This window comes from Coregonus clupeaformis, chromosome 29 (genome assembly GCF_020615455.1).
Source record: "Coregonus clupeaformis isolate EN_2021a chromosome 29, ASM2061545v1, whole genome shotgun sequence".
Taxonomy (NCBI): domain Eukaryota; kingdom Metazoa; phylum Chordata; class Actinopteri; order Salmoniformes; family Salmonidae; genus Coregonus; species Coregonus clupeaformis.
Genome location: NC_059220.1, coordinates 52797035 through 52820451, shown reverse-complemented (window position 1 = coordinate 52820451; position 23417 = coordinate 52797035). Strand labels below are relative to the sequence as shown.

At 42.2% G+C, this 23417-nt stretch overlaps 1 protein-coding gene across 1 annotated transcript in view; it reads right to left on the bottom strand.

Moving 5' to 3' along the window:
- The window catches only part of LOC121544503 (MAM domain-containing glycosylphosphatidylinositol anchor protein 1), a 334863-nt gene that overhangs the window by 182783 nt on the left and 128663 nt on the right, over positions 1 to 23417 (bottom strand). Inside the window, exon 5 of the mRNA XM_041854426.2 lies at positions 21376 to 21508. Within this exon, the coding sequence (XP_041710360.1) occupies positions 21376 to 21508 (133 nt within the window). The remainder of the gene's footprint in view (positions 1 to 21375; positions 21509 to 23417) is intronic.

The following is a 23417-nucleotide window of genomic DNA, read 5'->3' as shown; positions in this document are numbered from 1 at the left end:
TCACTCAAAAAGGCAAGGGAAATTATATTGAGGCGTGGCTTAGTGGGGGTGTGGCTTTCAATTAGTTATTTTTGGCCACCCGTGAGTGGAAGTGTTGTACCAGTTTAAGTTGTCTATTGTTATGTTAATTACAACTTTATCTTGTTTGCTGGTGGTGCAGAAGTTTGTGTAGTTGTTACATAAGAGCATGAGGCAAAGCCTTAAACATATTATTAAAATGTCCTTACCCTAACATGGAGCCTCCTTGTCAAGAGATACAGACATCTTCTTGTAATGGTTAGAAATACTATATGAGGTGGTACTGCATAACACTGACAAAGTGTAACAGTGCAGCACTAAGCACAGTGTTAATTTAACACTCAAACGTGTGGACCCGTATAGACACTTGCCCAGTGTTAAATTGAACACTGTCAGTGTTGATTTACCACTGGATAATTTCTGTGGGTATTGCTGGGTAGATAGCTGAGATATTTCCAGCTTTAGGCCCGCAGCAAGGCCTGTCACTAAAACTGGCCTGTCATTAAAAAAGGAAAGGAAGCTAGGAAAGGAGAAAAGGAAAGAGAGCTAGGAAAGGAAGAAAATAAAAGGAAGCTCGGAAAGGATAGGAAGATGGGAGCTACGAAAGGAGGTAAGAGAGCTAGGAAAGGAAGCTAGGAAAGAAGGAAAGGGAGTTAGGAAAGGAGGAAATGAGGAAAGGAAGCTCAGAAAGGATAAGAGGAAATGAAAGGGCGCTAGGAAAGTAAAGGAGGAAAGGGAACAAGGACATAGGGAAAGAAAAGGAGCTAGAAAATTAGATAAGGAAAGGAAGTTAGGAATGGGAAGGCGGGGAGGAGAAATGTAAAGGAATCTAGGAAAGGAGGAAAGGAAAGTTAACATGTAATGTATGTGGTAGGGATTAACCACAGTCAGTAGATGTCAATAGTATTGGTTTTAGTAAGAGGTCAAATTTTTTGGTGACAGGCCAGTGGCGACCCATCATTTAGGGCAGGTGGAGATGCCTGTTTGGCATGTTATTTGGGCATTAATAAGTGTCACATATCAGTTTGCAAACAATGTAAAAAAAAAAAAAAAAGTATAACAATGTTTTAGTTCATTAAGCCACATACAAACTTGGTCTCATTTTTGCTTTCTTGAGTAAGGCAGCTCCAAAATGCAAAGTGTTTCAACCTAGCTCAGTGCTTTCTGTGGTGGTGGGGCAGCCAGCAGAAAATACGGAGCGTAGGGGTTGGTAATGTTCTCTAGTTGCGCCGTGATTGGCTCAGTATTCTGTCACTCATGGGGTCATTACACCACCGCCAAATATAAGGATAGAGGACAACAATTCAAGCCCCTTGGGTGCTGCCATAGAGTTACATTAGAAGTGCCCATCCAAGAAGGCTCAAGGTCATTGGCCACAGATAAAATGACGTCAAATCACGTTATATCTACAGCAGCTTTGATTGGACTGATCATGTCAATGTCATACTTTTAAAATCTTAGCTAGCAATCTAGCAGTCATCATCATGAATCAAGTCGACAGTCTACTGACAAATCCTTTTTAATCCTTGTCTTATGAAGATAAATAATGAAGAGAAATTATATATAAAACATATCGGTGCTCATCGGCCATTGGACATAAACATTACACAACAAGTTGGAAATCGCAAATTCAACAATGGAAGGAATCAGTGTCTAACTGCAAGCATTGCAAAGCAATCACTAGCCTGTTATTCAGTGGAGTGGGTGTGTGGTCCCAAGTCTGGGTTTAAGGGTCTCTTTTCCCACCTTAAAAGGATAAACATTCAACATTGGCCATGGTGTCAATCCAGCATGACTTCTGCCACACTCAAAACAACTGGAAACTCAGAACTGGGAAATCTGATTTCAGTGAGTTCAAGACAACTGGAATTGCAAGTTGGGAGCTCGGGCCTCTTTCTAGAACTCCGACCTGAAGATCATTGACATCATCATGATTCAACCTTGTTTTTTTCCGAGTTCCCAGTTGTCTTGAAAGCACCATAAATCCAGAGACTGCCAGACTTTAATGCTAAAGTTTGATAACAAAATTTGCCCACGAAAGACCGCCGCGCCACCTTCCTATTCAAGTAAGCGCAGCACCAAAAAATGTCTTGTTTGCTGCTGCAAAAATGATGTAATATGCCAGGGAGATATGTATATTGTAACTAAGAAAGTAATACTAAGTGTATGTTGTGTAGTAAACTGTTAGTGGCCCATGTGCCTTACCCTAATAATTTGGTAACGTTTCCCCTCCTAATTTAACCTACTGTTCTGATTTGGTGGTGCACATGTAGCCTGTAGCCTGTTTTAGAGAAATGTAATCATTGAATATTGTAAGGGCTTTCATTGTCTGCTTATATGCCCCCTTTATTTATCCTACGGTTCTGATTTGATGTACAGGGAGAATACTGTAAGAACGGCCCATGTTCTGAATTATGTCGCTGTACATTTCAAATGTGCTGAACAAATAGTTATATTGACTACCTCCGTCCTATCTCGCTCATTAATGTCTTAATCGAAATTACGGATTGCGTCTTATCCGCTCGTCGTCCCCTTATGGCATAGTTTGTACATCTCAATTGTCAGTAGAAACCACATTTGTTTAAGCAAGTCAGCCATATCAGCTATGTTTTTTTAAAAGGCAGTAAATGAGGCTGAATGAACTGTTTCGCGGCCAGACAAGGCTCCGCTGATAGCCAGGTGTAGCAGTAGTAAGGTGTTGGGACTGCTGTTGGGACTCTGCTGTTGGGACAGCTTTATGTAGGCCCTAACAGCGTGTGGGCACCGTTTGTCACCGTTATAGTGCAATTAATGTATTGTTTAGTGTTGTGGTTGCTGGTTTGCTGGCATGCATCCCCCCAATTGTTTTTGTTTGTTTGCTCCACCAAGATTTACATGCTAAAATTGTCACTGCATGCTGTGGGACTGCAACTGGATTCTATAGCGCTAGCTAACTAATAGCTCTTGTCCAGGGCATGAATAGCTAGCTAGCTAATTGCGCTTAGTATAACCAGATATATTTTAAGAAATTACAAAAGTATTTTTGCTATATATAACAATTTTGGTTAATTAGCTATGTATTTTTATAGATTATACAACAGATAAGAGGTTAGCTTGCTAACTACTTACATCTCCCTCCTCGTGCACTTCCTTTGCTCTTGTCCCCCGAGCTGCCATGTTGACTGCGTTGGGTTGATGCTAGAAAAGATAGTGGACATGAGAAACGTTAGCTAGCTGAAATAGCTCCAAGGGGCCGAAAACATATAATAGCAGTTATGGTTGCTAGACTAGCGGTTTACATTTAGCAAGCCAATAATTTTAGCTCAGACATTAAACATATTTCAACAATGTAGCTAGGCACCTAACATTAACTTACCCTATCTATAGTTGTATCGCTTTGTAGACACTCCGTCTGGTCGTCATGCAGTTGCAGGGGTGAATGTAACGTAATTGCATGTGTGGGGGGCGTCCACATATAAACGAACGTCCACATATGCGTCAAGCATGAAAGATACAGTAGCTAGAAGTGAAATCTATCTGCGACAATTCCATTCAAATAATGCGCCAAATCCCATTCAAAGCACAAACATTTTTCCAGCCTAGCCCTTTACATGCATCATAGATAATGGATCGTTTGGTTAGAAAACTAATTTCCGTGGTCTATATCAAACAGAACAAAAAAAGAGACATTTAAATTGATAAACTGGCTGCAGAAGCAACGTCTGCGAAAAGGAAAAATGAAATGCAAGAAATGTGGACTGAAGTTGAATATGGTGTCTTACCAGTGCACAGACAACTTCATCTGGTAAGTCAGTTAGCATTAGCTGTATGAATCAACCTACTTAATGGCGCCGGAGAAGATGGCTGCCGTTTTAAAGCCCTCTAACCAATTGTACTATTATGTGTGTTTTTCTGCGTTATTTGTAATTTATTTTGTACATAATGTTTCTGCCATCGTCTCTTATAACCAAAAAGAGCTTCTGGATATCAGGACAGCGATTACTCACCTCGTATTGGACAAATCTTTTTTCTTCAACGAGGCGGCCGCGAAGGATATCCTACAGACACCCAACAAGTCCCAAATCCCCGTCATTCAAATGAGGAAGAGATGGAGATATTGTGGACGTAGGTCGGGGTGCCTTGTAAGGATCCGACGGCGAGCGAGTAAACTGCCTCTCCCATCAATCCTATTAGCCAATCTTCAATCATTTGAGAATAAATTGGATGACCTAAGATTACGGTTATCCTACCAACGGGACATTAAAAACTGTAATATCTTATGTTTCACTGAGTCGTGGCTGAACGACGACATGGACAACATACAGCTAGCGGGCTATACGCTACATCGGCAGGATAGAACGGCTGACTCCGGTAAGACAAGGGGTGGTGGTCTGTGTATATTTGTAAACAACAGCTGGTGCACAAAATCAAATACTAAGGAAGTCTCAAGGTTTTGCTCGCCTGAGGTACAGTATCTTATGATAAGCTGTAGACCACACTATTTATCATCTATATTTTTCATAGCTGTCTATTTACCACCACAAACCAATGCTGCCATTAAGATTGCACTGAATGAGCTGTATAAGGCCATAAGTCAACAGGGAAACGCTCATCCAGAGGCTGCGCTCCTAGTGGCCGGGGACTTTAATGCAGGGAAACTTCTACCAGCATGTTAAATGTGCAACCAGAGGAAAAAAAACTCTAGACCACCTTTACTCCACACACAGAGATGCATACAAAGCTCTCCCTCGCCCTCCATTTGGCAAATTTGACCATAACTATATCCTCCTGATTCCTGCTTATAAGCAAAAACTAAAGCAGGAAGCACCAGTGACTCAGTTAATAAAAAAGTGGTCAGATGATGCAGATGCTAAACTACAGGACTGTTTTGCTAGCACATACTGGAACATGTTCCGGGATTCTTCAGATAGCATTGAGGAGTACACCACATGTCACTGGCTTCATCAATAAGTGCATTGATGATGTTGTCCCCACAGTGACCATACGTACATACCCCAACCAGAAGCCATGGATTACAGGAAACATCCGCACTGAGCTAAAGGGTAAAGCTGCAGCTATCAAGGAGCGGGACTCTAACCCGGACGCTTATAAGAAATCCCGCTATGCCCTCCGACGAACCATCAAACAGGCAAAGAGTCAATACAGGACTAAGATTGAATCATACTACACCAACTCTGACGCTCGTCGGATGTGGCAGGGCTTGAAAACTATTACAGACTACAAAGGGAAGCACAACCGCGAGCTGCCCAGTGACACAAGACTTCCAGACGAGCTAAACCACTTATATGCTTGCTTCGAGGCAAGCAACACTGAAGCATGCATGAGAGCACCAGCTGTTCCAGATGACTATGTGATCACGCTCTCCGTAGCCGATGTGAGTAAGACTTTTAAGCAGGTCAACATTCACAAGGCCGCAGGGCCAGACGGATTACCAGGACGTGTACTCCGAGCATGTGCTGACCAACTGGCAAGTGTCTTCACTGACATTTTCAACATGTCCCTGACTAAGTGTGTAATACCAACATGTTTCAAGCAGACCACCATAGTCCCCGTGCCCAAGGACACTAAGATAACCTGCCTAAATGACTACCGACCCGTAGCACTGACGTCTGTAGCCATGAAGTGCTTTGAAAGGCTGGTCATGGCTCACATCAACAGCATTATCCCAGAAACCCTAGACCCACTCCAATTTGCATACCGCCCCAACAGATCCACAGATAATGCAATCTCTATTGCATTCCACACTGCCCTTTCCCACCTGGACAAGAGGAACACCTACGTGAGAATGCTATTCATTGACTACAGCTCAGCATTCAACACCATAGTGCCCTCAAAGCTCATCACTAAGCTAAGGATCCTGGGACTAAACACCTCCCTCTGCAACTGGATCCTGGACTTCCTGACGGGCTGCCCCCAGGTGGTAAGGGTAGGTAACAACACATCTGCCACACTGATCCTCAACACGGGGGCCCCTCAGGGGTGCGTGTTCAGTCCCCTCCTGTACTCCCTGTTCACCCATGACTGCATGGCCAGGCACGACTCCAGCACCATCATTAAGTTTGCCGACGACACAACAGTGGTAGGCCTGATCACCGACAACGATGAGACAGCCTACAGGGAGGAGGTCAGAGACCTGGCCGTGTGGTGCCCGGATAACAACCTCTCCCTCAATGTGACCAAGACAAAGGAGATGATTGTGGACTACAGGAAAATAAGAGGACTGAGCACGCCCCCATTCTCATCGACGGGGCTGTAGTGGAACAGGTTGAGAGCTTCAAGTTCCTTGGTGTCCACATCACCAACGAACTATCATGGTCCAAACACACCAAGACAGTCGTGAAGAGGGCACGACAAAGCCTATTCCCCCTCAGGAGACTGAAAAGATTTGGCATGGGTCCTCAGATCCTCAAAAAATTATACAGCTTCACCATCGAGAGCATCCTGACTGGTTGCATCACCGCCTAGTATGGCAACTGCCAGGACCTCTATACCAGGCGGTGTCAGAGGAAGGCCCTCAAAATTGTCAAAGACTCCAGCCACCCTAGTCATAGACTGTTCTCTCTGCGACCGCACGGCAAGCGGTACCGGAGTGCCAAGTCTAGGTCCAAAATACTTCTCAACAGCTTCTACACCCAAGCCATAAGACCCCTACCGCCACATTTCAGACTTGTGAATACGGATACAGCAAAATAGGACCTGGCAGTCCTTTTTAGTTATGAATAGTGTAATATAATGTTTGTTTTTTGATAATGCAAATCATAAACAAATTATTTGATTCCTAGGGAATGCCGGCGAACGCCATGCAGACGATTGAGGAAGTGCATGAGGACTGTGTGCATTTTCTACCGTCCGACTCCAGCCTTCACGTAGATCCAATATATACACAAGTATACCTGGCTACCCTGCCACTTTTAATTTGGTTACATACAGTTCCTTTAGAAAGTGTTCATATCCCTTGACTTATTCAAAAATGGATTAAATAAATGTTTTTTCTCACCCATCTACACACAACACCCCATAACAACATTTTTAGACATTTTTGCAAATGTGTTGAAAATGAAATACAGAAATATCTAAATTAATAAGTATTCACACCCCTGAGTCAATACATGTTAGAATCACCTTTGGCAGTGATTACAGCTGTGATTATTTCTGGGATAGTCTCTAAGAGCTTTGCACACCTGGATTGTACAATATTTGCTCATTATTATTAAAATAATTCCTCCCGAGTGGTGCAGTGGTCTAAGGCACTGCATCGCAGTGCTAGCTGTGCCACTAGAGATCCTGGTTAGAATCCAGGCTCTGTCGTAGCAGGCCGTGACCGGGAGACCCATGGGGTGGCGCACAATTGGCCCAGTGTCATCCAGGGTAGGGGAGGAAATGGCCGGCAGGGATGTAGCTCAGTTGGTAGAGCATGGGGTTTGCAATGCCAGGGTTGTTGGTTCGATTCCCACGGGGGGCCAGTATGAAAAAAATAAAATAATGTAGGCACTCACTAACTGTAAGTCGCTCTGGATAAGAGCGTCTGCTAATTGACAAAAATGTAAATGTAATTCTTCAAGCTCTGTCAAGTTGGTTGTTGATCATTGCTAAACGGGCATTTTTAAGTCTTGACATAGATTTTGAAGCCGATTTAATGGAATGGTCCCCAACCCTATATCTTAGACACCCACCGAGCGACCCACCCGCTAAGGAGAAGCCAAGACAGAAATATGAATGTGGTCAGAGGCTCATTAAAGCAGCAATGCTCCCTGAAGAGTCTGAGCCTGCCTGGCAGGGTTTGTCCAACAAAGCCAAAGCCCCCAGATGGGGGAGCATAATATGCAAGGAATTTCTCAAGGCTGCTAATGAGAACCTCAACGACCTCATACTGCCAGATAGTGGCAGTGCTGGCAACACAGGCTGCAGTAACCTGTTGGCACAAAATACTCAAATGGTCTGACTGCACAGAGGTGCTTGGGAAGAATGGTCATAACGGGGGACCAGCGTATGTGTGTGACGGAGGGAAGGGGTGTATCCGAGCTCCATCAGCTAGGACTAGACATTGGTTAATCAAATCTTCCTATTCCTGCTCAATATGTCAAGCCTTCTCAAACAGCTACAACTGTATATGCATTCACACATCAAGTATTCTCTTGAGTTGGGCTCAACTGTTGAACATCTGAGCTTGTGGTTGTGTGTGTGTGTGTATGTGTGAGGGAGGGAGGGAGGGAGGGAGGGAGGGTGTGTGTGTGTGTGTGGGGGGGGTGTAGGTCAATCTAGGGGTGGAAGGGGAGAGAGGGGTAGATGTGTTTGTGGGGAGAGTGTGTGTATCCATCCCACATATGTTGCTATAGGGTAACAATTTTAGGGACAGTATAGGATGAATCACAATAATTGCTTGCCAAAAGTGTAGATTTTGTACTGCCAGTCCTGGTTATAGGTAACAATCCTTTGTAGGAAATGCCTACACTATTGCGCATATTATTCATCAATTTTGGAAATAAATTAAGATATGCAAGATTTATATGTATATAACTATATACAATACAACCAAGACGAAGGCATTTGAAATGCTTTTGGCTGTTAATCTGCTTCTATTCTGTAGGTGGCACTATGTGCTCTTTTCAAAGGATGGGTCCCAATCGCTCAAAGGCCCTACGAGCCAAGTGAACAGTGGTGGTCTGCCAGTCACTGGGATGATAACCCATGATATTCGCACAGCAAATATCATGGTACAACTATAAGGACACTAAATCGTTGTGGTATTTTTTTATGGTAAGTTTACAAACATACAGTGCATTCGGAAAGTATTCAGATCCCTTGACCTATTCCACATTTTGTTATGCTACAGCCGTATTCTACAATGGATTAAATTGTTCCCCCCCATCAATTTACACACAATACCCAATAATCACAAAGCAAAACCAGGTTCTTAGACATTTTTGCAAATTCATAAAGAAAAAAGTGAAATATCACATTTACAAAAGTATTCAGACCCTTTACTCAGTACTTTGTTGAAGCACCTTTGGCAGTGATTACAGCCTCGAGTCTTGTTGGGTATGACACTATAAGCTTGGCACACCTGTATTTGGGGAGTTTCTCCCATTCTTCTCTGCAGATCCTCTCAAGCTCTGTCAGGTTGGATGGGGAGCGTCGCTGCACAGTTATTTTCAGGTATCTCCAGAGATGTTCGATCGGGTTCAAGTCCGGGCTTTGGCTGGGCCACTCAAGGACATTCAGAGACTTGTCCAGAAGCCACTGCTGCTTTGTCTTGGCTGTGTACTTAGGGTCGTTGTCCTGTTGGAAGGTGAACCTTCGCCCCCAGTTACAGGTCCTGAGCGCTCTGGAGCAGGTTTTCATCAAGGATCTCTCTGTACTTTGCCCCATTCATCTTTCCGTAAATCCTGACTAGTCTCCAAGTCCCTGCCGCTGAAAAACATCCCCACAGCATGATGCTTCACCATAGGGATGGTGGCAGGTTTCCTCCAGACGTGATGCTTGGCATTCAGGCTAAAGAGTTCAATCTTGGTTTCATCAGACCAGAGAATCTTGTTTCTTATTTTCTGAGTCCTTTAGGTGCCTTTTGGCAAACTCCAAGTGGGCTGTCATGTGCCTTTTACTGAGGAGTGGCTTCCGTCTGGCCACTCTACCATAAAGGCCTGATTGGTGGAGTGCTGCAGTGATGGTTGTCCTTCTGGAAGGTTCTCCCATCTCCACAGAGGAACTCTGGAGCTCCGTCAGAGTGACCATCGGGTTCTTGGTCACCTCCCCGACCAAGGCCCTTCTCCCCCGATTGATCAGTTTGGCCCGGCAGCCAGCTCTAGGAAGAGTCTTGTTGGTTCCAAACGACTTCCATTTAAGGATGTTTGAGGCCACTGTGTTCTTGGGGACCTTCAATGCTGCATAATTGTTTTGCTAAACTTCCCCAGATCTGTGCCTCTACACAATCCTGTCTCGGAGCTCTATGGACAATTCCTTTGACCTCATGGCATGGTTTTTACTCTGAAATGCACTGTCAACTGTGGGACCTTGTATAGACAGGTGTGTTTCTTCCCAAATCATGTCCAATCAATTGAATTTACCACAGTTGCATTTGTATTTGTATTTGTATTTATTTTACGGATCCCCATTAGCGGCTGCCAAGGCACAATTTACATACAATAAACCAATACATAACACAACACCTATTTACACACTACTCTACCATAACATATTTACAATACAAAATCAATAATACAGCAAAATAACAATATTAAAATATGTGTGTGTGTAGAGTCCGTGTGTTAGCATGTGTTTGCGAATGCTGTTTGTGTGCCTGTTTGTGTCTCTTCACAGTCCGCGCTGTTCCATAAAGTGTAGTTGTATCTGTTTTTTTTATCTGATTTTACTGCTTGACTGAGTTACATGATGTGCAATAGAGTTCCATGTAGTCATAGCTCTGTACTGTGTGTTTCCCGTAATCTGTTCTGGACTTGGGCACTGTGAAGAGACCTCTGGTGGCATGTCTCGTGGTGTATGCATGGGTGTCCGAGCTGTGTGCCAGCATTCCAAGCAGACAGCTCGGTACATTCAGCTTGTCTACACCTCTTAAAAACACAAGCAGTGATGAAGTCAATCTCTCTTCCACTCTAAGCCAGGAGTGTCACGGTTTCGGCCGAGGCTGCCTCTCTTCCTTGCTCGGGCAGGCTTCGGCGGTCGTCGTCTCCTGAGTACTAGCTGCCACCGTTGTATGTTTCGATGTTCGTTTGGTTTTGTCTTGATGTTGTACACCTGTTATCGTTTAGCGTTCATTATTTGTCCTATAAGTTCTCGTTGTGTTTGTCATGTGTTGTGTGTGATTGCGCTACTGTTGGTTGTCTGTGCTTCGTTGTTTTCCTCCTCTGTTTGGGAGGGTTCTCGCACATGTTAGTGCGCATTTTGTTTTACGCCTGTGTGCGTATTTTCTCGCCTCCGGGCTTGTTGGCTCGTGTTCTAAGTGATTGTTCACTAAAGTCTTTTGGACTAAGTTTCTGCGTCCTGCGCCTGATTCCTGCACCACACCCACCTACAGCACCCGCTGACAAGGAGAGACTAACATGCATGTCATTAATGTTAGCTCTCCGTGTACTTTTAAGGGACAGCCGTGCTGCCCTGTTCTGAGCCAACTGCAATTTTCCCAAGTCCCTCCCTGTGGCACCTGACCACACTAGTGAACAGTAGTCTAGGTGCGACAAAACTAGGGCCTGTAGGACCTGACTTGTTGATAGTGTTGTTAAGAAGGCAGATCAGCGCTTAATTATGGACATACTTCTCCCCATCTTAGCTAGTGTTGAATGAATATGCTTTGACCATGACAGTTTACAATCCAGGGTTACTCCAAGCAGTTTAGTCACCTCAACTTTCTCAATTTCCACATTATTCATTACGAGATGAGGTTTAGGGTTTAGTGAATGATTTGACCCAAATAAAATGCTTTTAGTATTGGAAATATTTAGGACTAACTTATTCCTTGCCACCCATTCCGAAACAACTGCTACTCTTTGTTAAGTGACGTGTATAGTATTGAGTCATCCGCATACATAGACACACTGGCTTTACTCAAAGCCAGTGGCATGTCGTTAGTAAAGATGGAAAAAAGTAAGGGGCCTAAACAGCTGCCCTGGGGAAATCCTGATTCTACCTGGATTAATTTTGAGAGGCTTCCATCAAAGAACACCCTCTGTGTTCTGTTAGACAAGTAACTCTTTATCCACATTATAGCAGGGTGTGTAAAGCCATAACACGTGTTTTTCCAGCAGCAGACTATGATCGATAATGTCAAAAGCCGCACTGAAGTCTACCAAAACAGCCCCCACAATATTTGTATCATCAACTTCTCTCAGCCAATCATCAGTCATTTGTGTAAGTGCTGTGCTTGTTGAATGTCCTGCTCTATAAGCTTGCTGAAAGATTGTTGTCAATTTGTTTATTGTAAAATAGCATTGTATCTGGTCAAACACAACTTTTTCCAATAGTTTAATAAGGGTTGGTAACAGGCTAATTGGTTGGCTATTTGAGCCAGTAAAGGGGGATTTACTCTTCTTAGGTAGCATCATGACTTTTGCTTCCCACCAAGCCTTGGGGCACATATTTTCTAGTAGGCTTAAACTGAAAATATGGCAAATAGGAGTGGCAATATCGTCCACTATTATCCTCAGTTATTTTCGATTCAAGTTGTCAGACCCCGGTGGCTTGTCATTGTTAATAGACAACAATAATTTGTTCACCTCTTCCACACTCACTTTACGGAATTCAAAATTACAATGCTTGTCTTTCATAATTTGGTCAGATATACTTGGATGTGTAGTGTTAGCAATTGTTGCTGGCATGTCATGCCTAAGTTTGCTAATCTTGCCAATTAAAAATTATTAAAGTAGTTGGCAATATCAGTTGGTTTTGTGATGAATGAGCCATCTAATTCAATGAATGATGGAGCTGCGTTTGCCTTTTTTCCCAAAATGTCATTTAAGGTGCTCCAAAGCTTTTTACTATCATTCTTTATGTAATTTATTCTTGTTTCATAGTGTAGTTTCTTCTTTTTATTCAGTTTAGTCACATGATTTCTCAATTTGCAATATGTTTGCCAATCGGTTGTGCAGCCAGACTTATTTGCCTTTCCTTTTGCCTCATCCCTCTCAACCATACAATTTTTCAGTTCCTCATTAAGCCATAGGGATTTAACAGTTTTTACAGTCATTTTCTTAATGGGTGCATGCTTATTAGTAACTGGAATAAGCAATTTCCTAAATGTGTCAAGTGCAGTGTCTGTCTGCTCCTCATTACACACCACGGACCAACATATAGTCTTTACATCAACAACATAGGAATCACTACAAAACTTCTCGTATGACCCTTATACACAATATTAGGCCCAGCCTTTGGAACTTTGGTTTTCCTAGATATGGCTACTATATTGTGATCACTACATCCAATGGATTTGGATACTACTTTCAAAGAAATCTCTGCAGCATTAGTAAAGATGTGATCAATACATGTTGATGATTTAATTCCTGTACTGTTTGTAACTACCCTGGTAGGTTGACTGATAACCTTAACCAGGTTGCAGGCACTGGTTACAGTTTGAAGCTTTCTCTTGAGTGGGCAGCTTAATGAAAGCCAGTCAATATTTAAATCACCCAGAAAGTATACCTCTCTTTTGATATCACATACATTATCAAGCATTTCACACATGTTATCCAGATACTGACTGTTAGCACTTGGTGGTCTATAGCAGCTTCCCACTAGAATTGGCTTTATGTGAGGCAGATGAACCTGTAGCCATATTACTTCAACAGTATTTAACATGAGATCCTCTCTAGTCTTCACAGGAATGTGGTTCTGAATATAAATAGCAATACCTCCACCATTGGCATTTCTATATTTTCTGTAAATGTTAAAACCTTGTATTGCTACTACTGTATCCTCAAAGGTATTATCTAAGTGAGTTTCAGAGATAGTCAGGAAATGAATGTCATCTGTTACTAGCAAATTATTGATTTCATTAACCTTGTTTCTTAAGCTACATATGTTAACGTGGACTATTTTGAGCACTTTTCTTCTGGGATGCTTTCTTGTTTTTATTGCTTTACTGGGAAGCTTAGCAGCAGTAGATGTGGTCATGTTCTTTAGGTTAGTGCAGGGTGAGCTGCATACAGTGACCTTCCTCCTCGGGCACACCGGCTCAGTGCTAACAGTATAAATCTGGTTCTTAGGCACATGATTACTGCATACAATAGCTGTAGGATCAGCAGAGGCATTCAAGGCAGTTAGAGGGACATAAATTAGGTTACTTATACATCTCTACGTCACAATGGTAGGGATTAGCTGAGCTGGGCTTGGGTTATTGCTAAGTCACTGTCTCAACGCAGCCTTATAATGCTGTGAAAGGATCCAGGAACCCAAATGATTTCGATGGATCCCATCCTCCTTATAAAACGTGTTTTATTTCCACAAGGTATTGAAATTGTCGACTACAATCAAGGTGGACTCCAATCAAGTTGTAGAAACATCTCAAGGATGATCAATGGAAACAGGATGCACGTGAGCTCAATTTCGAGTCTCATAGCAAAGGGTCTGAATGCTTATGCTAGTAAGGTATTACTTTTTTTAATTTAATACATTTGCAAACATTTCAAAAAACCTGTTTTCACTTTTTCATTATGGGTTATTGTGTGTAGATTGAGGGAACATTTTAATTTAATCTCTTTTACAATAATGTTGTAACGGGGGAGGGGGGGAGAAGTATACTTCTCCCATGGGCAAAGAAACTCAAAAGGGGCATATACATTACTCTTACAGACTTTCCACAAGGGTAAGGATATTGGAGATTTAATCAAAGCCTATTGCATGACAACTTGTTTTTAACCAAGATCCCCTTATTGTATGAGACACCTTTAAATGTGCCTTTAAACGCCATGAAATTCAAAACTCATCTTTAAAACAAAAGCAATTTAGATTAAAAGAGTACATATTAACAAAGGAAATTAGAGGGACTAACAGTACAGATACAGTGGCTTGCGAAATGTATTCACCCTCATTGGCATTTTTCCTATTTTGTTGCCTTACAACCTGGAATTAAAATATATTTTTTGGGGGGTGTATCAAGTGATTTACACAACATGCCTAGAACTTTGAAGATGCAAAATTACTTTGTAGAGCCACCTTTTGCAGCAATTACAGATTCAAGTCTCTTGGGGTATGTCTCTATAAGCTTGGCACATCTAGCCACTGGGATTTTTGCCCATTCTTCAAGGCAAATCTGCTCCAGTTCCTTCAAGTTGGATGGGTTAGGGTCATTGTCCTGCTGGAAGGTGAACCTCCGTCCCAGGTAGCTTAGTGGGTAAGAGCGTTGTGCCAGTAACCGAAAGGTCGCTGGTTCTAATCCCCGAGCTGACTAGGTGAAAAATCTGTCGATGTGCCCTTAAGCAAGGCACTTAACCCTAATTGCTCATGTAAGTCGCTCTGGATAAGAGCGTCTGCTAAATGACTAAAATGTAAATGTAAATGTAAATCTCTGGAGGACTGAAACAGTTTTCCTTCAAGAATTTCCCTGTATTTAGCACCATCCATCATTCCTTCAATTCTGACCAGTTTCCCAGTCCCTGCCGATGAAATACATCCCCACAGCATGATGCTGCCACCACCATGCTTCACTGTGGGGATGGTGTTCCCGGGGTGATGAAAGGTGTTGGGTTTGCACCAGACATTGCGTTTTCCTTGTTGGCCAAAAAGCTCAATTTTAGTCTCATCTGACCAGAGTACCTTCTTCCATATGTTTGGGGAGTCTCCCACATGCCTTTTGGCGAACACCAAACGTGTTTGCTTATTTATTTCTTTAAGTAATGGTTTTTTTCTGTTCACTCTTCCGTCCACAGCCCAGCTCTGTGGAGTGTGCGGCTTAAAGAGGTCCGATGGACAGATACTCCAATCTCCGTTGTGGAGCTTTGCAGCTCCTTCAGGGTTATCTTTGGTCTCTTTGTTGCCTCTCTGATTAATGCCCTCCTTGCCTGGTCCTTGAGTTTTGGTGGGCAGCCCTCTCTTGGCAGGTTTGTTGTGATGCCATATTCTTTCATTTTTTTTCATAATGGATTTAATGGTTCTCCGTGGGATGCTCAAAGTTTCTGATCTTTTTTTTATAATCCAACCCTGATCTGTACTTCTCCATAACTTTGTCCCTGACCTGTTTGGAGAGCTCCTTGGTCTTCATGGTGCCCCTTGCTTGGTGTTGCCGCTTGCTTGGTGGTGTTGCAGACTCTGGGGCCTTTCAGAACAGGTGTATATATACTGAGATCATGTGACAGATCATGTGACACTTAGATTGCACACAGGTGGACTTTATTTAACTAATTATGTGACTCTGATGGTAATTGGTTGCACCAGACCTTATTGAGGGGCTTCATAGCAAAGGGGGTGAATACATATGCACGCACCACTTTTCCATTATTTATTTTGTATAATTTTTTGAAACAAGTTATTTTTTTGTCATTTCACTTCACCAATTTGGACTATTTTGTGTATGTCCATTACATGAAATCCAAATCCAAATCCATTTAAATTACAGGTTGTAATGCAACAAAATAGGAAAAACTCCAAGGGGGATGAATACTTTTGCAAGGCACTGTAGATATCAGTACAAACTGTACCATAGAGGCACAGAATAAGTTAGAGGGAAAACAAAATGAACTCGAGGAACTTTTTCAAGATTTGTATTGTAAAAAATAAAGCGGACTGGATGGAATATAGAAAAAATTCAGCTACTTTTTAATCTTCAACATAGAAATGCTACCAAAAATAATTTACTGAAACTTGATACAATTGACAGTCACCTATGATTCAACAAACTATATTTTGAAAGAGGAAGCAAAGTACTGTAAGCATAGTACTGTAAGCATATGCTTTAATTTCAGTCTCCTCCATCTCCACTAAACAAAGTTAATTGTAAGGATTTTTTTTTATATTTTAATAATGTAAAATTAAAAGCTGTACAGAAAGAGATAATATAATACAAGTACTAAAAATAAAAGAATACTATAACAATCTGGGAAACTAGGCCTGGTATTCATAGCTGACTTTCAAAAGGCCTTTGATAAAGTACGACTGGAATTAGTATGTAAATGCCTTGACTATTTTAATTTGGGAGAATCTCTTATACAATGGGTTAAAGTAATTTATAGTAACCCCAGGTGTAACATAGTAAATAAAGGGTAATTCTCAGAAAGTATTAAACTGTCAAAAGGAGTAAAACAATGTTGTCAACTGTCGACTTATCAATTTATTATGGCCATCGAAATGTTAGCTATTAAAATCTGATCCAACAATAATATTAAGGGGCTAGAAATCCAGGGCTTAAAAACAAAGGTGTCATTGTACGCTGATGATTCATGTTTTCTTTTAAATCGCAAATTTGGATCTAGACAATTTTCTAACCTCTCTGGATTAAAACCGAATTATGATAGGTGCACCATATTACGTATTGTATCACAGAAAAATACAGCTTTTACATTACCGTGTAGTTTACCAATAAACTGATGGTGAAGTGGACGTACTCGGTGGGGGAAAAAATAATTTAGTCAGCCACCAATTGTGCAAGTTCTCCCACTTAAAAAGATGAGAGAGGCCTGTAATTTTCATCATAGGTACACGTCAACTATGACAGACAAATTGAGAAAGAAAAATCCAGAAAATCACATTGTAGGATTTTTAATTAATTTATTTGCAAATTATAGTGGAAAATAAGTATTTGGTCAATAACAAAAGTTTCTCAATACTGTGTTATATACCCTTTGTTGGCAATGACACAGGTCAAACATTTTCTGTAAGTCTTCACAAGGTTTTCACACACTGTTGCTGGTATTTTGGCCCATTCCTCCATGCAGATCTCCTCTAGAGCAGTGATGTTTTGGGGCTGTCGCTGGGCAACACGGACTTTCAACTCCCTCCAAAGATGTTCTATGGGGTTGAGATCTGGAGACTGGCTAGGCCACTCCAGGACCTTGAAATGCTTCTTACGAAGCCACTCCTTCGTTGCCCGGGCGGTGTGTTTGGGATCATTGTCATGCTGAAAGACCCAGCCACGTTTCATCTTCAATGCCCTTGCTGATGGAAGGAGGTTTTCACTCAAAATCTCACAATACATGGCCCCATTCATTATTTCCTTTACACGGATCAGTTGTCCTGGTCCCTTTGCAGAAAAACAGCCCCAAAGCATGATGTTTCCACCCCCATGCTTTACAGTAGGTATGGTGTTCTTTGGATGCAACTTAGCATTCTTTGTCCTCCAAACACGACGAGTTGAGTTTTTACCAAAAAGTTCTATTTTGGTTTCATCTGACCATATGACATTCTCCCAATCCTCTTCTGGATCATCCAAATGCACTCTAGCAAACTTCAGACGGGCCTGGACATGTACTGGCTTAAGCAGGTGGACACGTCTGGCACTGCAGGATTTGAGTCCCTGGCGGCGTAGTGTGTTACTGATGGTAGGCTTTGTTACTTTGGTCCCAGCTCTCTGCAGGTCATTCACTAGGTCCCCCCGTGTGGTTCTGGGATTTTTGCTCACCGTTCTTGTGATCATTTTGACCCCACGGGGTGAGATCTTGCGTGGAGCCCCAGATCGAGGGAGATTATCAGTGGTCTTGTATGTCTTCCATTTCCTAATAATTGCTCCCACAGTTGATTTCTTCAAACCAAGCTGCTTACCTATTGCAGATTCAGTCTTCCCAGCCTGGTGCAGGTCTACAATGTTGTTTCTGGTGTCCTTTGACAGCTCTTTGGTCTTGGCCATAGTGGAGTTTGGAGTGTGACTGTTTGAGGTTGTGGACAGGTGTCTTTTATACTGATAACAAGTTCAAACAGGTGCCCTTAATACAGGTAACGAGTGGAAGACAGAGGAGCCTCTTAAAGAAGAAGTTACAGGTCTGTGAGAGCCATACATCTTGCTTGTTTGTAGATGACCCTTTGTTCAAGAATGGCCTTTTTCCCTTTATTCAGATTACAACCTCTCACTTTCAGTTATTTGAAAATGAAATAATCTCCTAAATTTCTAAATTTTTAGAACAAGCAATAGAAAGCTGGTTGCAATTTCAGTTTAATCCACCTCAAAAAAACAGAACAAATATTACAACAAATATTATGGTTAAACTCAAATATACAAATTGATAATGTTTTCGGTCACAGTTTAAGGAATAGCTGAAGAATTGCAACATTTACTTGGAGCTAAATCTGCAAATAGCACTGCTGGGATATTTTAAAAGTCATGGTCAATCGATCAATAATATATTAATACTCTTAGCAAAAATGTTTATCTTTAATTTACAATCTGTAGAAACTATGATAATAGAAACGTTCAGAACTTTTGTGAAACATCACAGCACAGTTTAAAAATATATGGCAATTAGAAATCAAAACTGGATGGTCTTCAGAGATAGATGGGAGGCGTTGAGGGTAGCTGAAGCCTGGGACTAACAAAAAAAGAAAGCTCATGTAAAATATACTGTGTCTGTAAAACATATATAGTATGTATACACTGGAAGTAGAAGTAAAGTGCGGTGCAGTAGGGTTATTTAAGATACTCTTTGAAGAGGTATGAAGAGAAAGAGGGCGATACTTACCTTCCAAGTAAGATAAGCGGACAAACATGTTTGTTTTTCTTGTTGCAGGACAACAGTGCCTTGTTACATTTAAATTAGCCGGTACAAAAAAAAGTATTAGATTGAAGATTGTCAAATTATGGTATTGTGATACTACTGAAGTTTCGGTATATCATGCAACACTACTGTACCTGTGCCCCCGAAAAGTGTTGATTGAATTAAACTACCTTGGTGCTGCAATGTCTCTCTCACACTCACTCTCTCCTCGGGCAATGGCCCGACTTGTACTGACAGCCTTTAGCCATTAGGGCAAAACATTTTATAGACAATTTTGTTAATTTTGTTAAGATTTATTTTAACGTTATGCTCTGATGAGTTTCATCATCACCAACAAAAACGACAAATGTAAGCATACTGATTGTTTGTTTCCCTCTTGACATATTTCCCCAGGTAATTTCAGTCATCCCAACAACAGTTGCACATTTGGATGTGTTGAGTGATTATTTCTTATTAACTTAATTCAACAGTCTTTCACATTATTTGGATAGTCCCAATGCATATCTACAGAGGGTTACTAGTGTTAGTAAATGCACTGAACATGTTCATCAGATTACACATACTTGAATGTGAAGTATATCTACTTCATCACCTAAGCTCAACTTGTGTTTCACTTCATTTGGTTAGTCCCAATGCATATCCGTTGAGTGACTATTTCATTTTAACTTAATTAAACAGTCTTTCACTGTATTTAGATAGTCCCAATGTATACCTACAGAGGGTTACTAGAGTGTTAGTGAATGCGCTGAACATGCTCCTCAGTTGATACATATTTGAATGTGAAGTAGACCGTTAACCAAGCTCAACTTGTGTTTCACTTCATTTGGATAGTCCCAAAGCAAATCTACGGATAGTTAATAGAATGACAACAAATATGCTGTTAAGTTGTAACTGATGTGCAGTTGAGATGCTGCTGATAGTCTCCTGATTGTTTGTTTGGTCATCTATAGATGGGCTTGTTATTTGTGCAAGTGAGGGGATATATTGTTTAAATACTATTTACAGGATACAGATATGCTGTTGAAATGCTGCTGATAGTTTACAGATGGTTTGTTGAGCATCTACAGATAGACATAGACTACCTTTTTGAAAATGATGAGATATACTGTTGAGATGCTACTGAAAAGCAAAAGACATCCAGTTGAAATGCTGCTGATAGTCTACAGATAACTTGTTGAACATCTGTAGATGGACTACATACACTTTCTTGTTGAAAGTCAACAGATGTGCAATTGACATGTTACTGATTGTCTGTATATAGTCTGTAGAGCATCTACAGATGGACTATCCAAATAAAGTGTTACCAAAAATATATACGCTGCATTAAAACAGCCAAATAGGTCAACTCTTTGAAAGGGTGTGGGGGGGGTTGCTAGATGACATTTGAAAGGAGGCGAGAAAGGGAATAAAAAAGATGGGGCTCAGATAGGATTCTGGCTCTCGTTTGTTGAGCTGGCGGCCTTCGGAGGGAGGCCGCAATGGAACTGACAGCGTTGTCGACGGCAACAGTGTTGCCGGTGGTAACATGGCATTGCCGTGGAGACGGGCCAGAGTGAAGGGAGATAACAGAGTTCAGACAGGTGAATTAGAAGTGAAGGCCTGAGATGTGTTACCCAGCGAGGGAATAACAAGACAGATAGACAGTGTAACACACGGAGGAGAGGAACGAGGGAGTGAGAGATGTACGTCAAGGAGGGAGAGAAAATTAAGATAGAGACAGTGAGGGAATACTGGAGACAGAAGGAAAGGGGAGATGGAGTGATTGAAGAGGAAGGGGGAGAGATTAAGTGCGAGGCTGAAAGAGAGGGTGATGGAGAGAAATGGAGAGGGGGAGCGAGAGATGAGAAATGGTAGAGGAGGAAAGTGGGAATGAGGGAGGACGAGATGGAATGTCTGTGTATGAAAGATGGGGGGGAGGAGAGCGAGGTGGAGTGTGACTGGATGAGAGAGTGAGGGATGGATTCACACAGAGAAAAGGGGAGATTCAAGTAGAGAGAGGTGTGGCGTGGGGTGGTCTAGTGGTTAAAGAGATAGTTGGGATTTTGGTAATGAAGCCCTACTATCTACTTCCCCAGAGTCAGATGAACTCGGCTGCTTCTACTCACTTCAGGCCTTCACTTTCTACAAAGTATTGTCTCTTCATTACAAACACCCCCCAAAAAAATGAAAGAGGGGTGTAGAAAAGTGGTAGGGAGGAAAATGTGTCACTTACTGGTGGCGTTGGTGAGGCGAAATGTGACAGAGCTATCAGGGATTTCACACACGTTGCGAACGGACACCTGGCACGTGTAGTTGGCAAAGTCCTTCAGCCTCAGGTTCTTCAGCTTCAGCACCTTGGTCTCCCCCTGTGTGACAGAAAACATTGACTGGTTACACAGATATAACAGTAACACATCCTGACTGACCGCATGTGAGTATTCTTCACAAACACACAACATTTACACAATCTCTGACACACACCATAAATACCCTTACACACGTTGGTACATTCATTAATGTAATATCCTTTGAACACACACGTGGGCACTCTCACACACACACAAACACACACTCCTACACATGCAAAGCTGCAATATATATATAAATATATATATATATATATATATATATATATATTTAATCTCTCTCAGACACAGCACACACACTCTCAGAAATAAAGGTTTAGATGTGTTCTTAAAGGGGTACAAACGCTTGTCACTGTAGTGGTATCCTGTAAGGTACTGTATGTCCTTTGTAACTTTCAGTTTCAAGTTTAGTAATAGTCATATGTACTGGATACACAGGGTATACACTGTCCAACGAACTGCTTACTTGCAGGTTCCTTCCGACAATGCAACAACAATAAGAAATAATAAAATATAAGAATATGAACATAAAGTCAATGGCTCTGTAGAATAGAATAACATTTTAGCATAAGTATAATACAGGAAGGCACAATTTATAGTCCAATATTTACATGTGTTTTGGGAAAGGGGGGATTCGGGGGCAAGTGTTTAAATTGTGCAGTATTTAGCAATACTAATAAGAGTTTGGTAGCAGCAGTTGTGATGTGTGTGTAGCATGAATCTATATGTGTATGTGTGGGGGGATGAGTGTATATCCGTGTGGGTCACTGCGAAGAGTCAGTGCAGGGTGTCAGTCCAATTCACGTGTCAAGACCTCATGCTCCGTTGGTATCAGACCTCATGTTTCGATACCGTCTGCCCGAGGGTAAGGAAGTGAACAGCTCGTGGCTAGTGAGTGTGGGGTCCTTGATGATGTTGCGGTCCTTCTTCAGGCACTGCTTTGAGTCGATGTTCTGGATGGGTGGGAGCACAGTCCCAGTGATGTGCTGGGCCTTCTTCACCACCTTCTGAAGAGCCTTGCGGTTGTGGATGGAGCAATTCCCGTACCAGGCCATGATGCAACCGATCATCGCTCTCGATGGAGCAGAGGTAGTATTCAGAGAGGACCGAATTTCTTCAGCCGTCTTAGGAAGTAGAGACACTATTGCGCCCTCTTGACAAGACTGGTGGTGTTGTTTGTCCATGTCAAGTCCTCAGTGATGTGGACCCAGAGGAATTTAAAACAGCTGAATCTCTCTACTGCAGTTCCATTGATGTGGATAACTCCTCTGCTTCCTGAAGTCAACAATCAACTCCTTTGTTTTGCTGACATTAAGGGAGAGGCTGTTGACCTGGCACCACAATGCCAGTTCATTTACCTCCTACCTATAGGCTGACTCGTCATTGTTGGTTATCAGGTCTATAAACCCGGTGTCGTAAGCAAATTTGATGATGGAGTTGGTGTCTTGCAAAGCTACGCAGTCGTGGGTGAACAGGGAGTACAGCAGAGGGCTGAGGATACACCCCTGGGGGGCCCCTGTGTTAACAGTCAGTGTCGAGGAGGTGTTGTTGCCAATCCTCACAGCCTGTGGTCTGCCCGTCAGGAAGTACAGGATCCAGTTGCGGTGTACATTCCCAGGGCTCCAACCTTGGTGTCGAGCTTGTAGGGAACAATAGTGTTGAATGCTGAACTGTAGTCAATGAACAGCATTCTCACATAGGTGTTCCTCTTGTCCAGATGTGCAAGGGCCGTGTGAATAGCGATGAAAATGGCTTCTTCTTTGGATCTGTTGGAGCGGTGAGAAATTAGAATGGGTCCAGTGTGCCTGGCATGCTGGCCTTGATATGGGCCATGACCAGCCTCTCGAAGCACTTCATGATGACTGGGGTAAGTGCAACGGGCCAATAGTCATTTGGGCATGTCACCTTG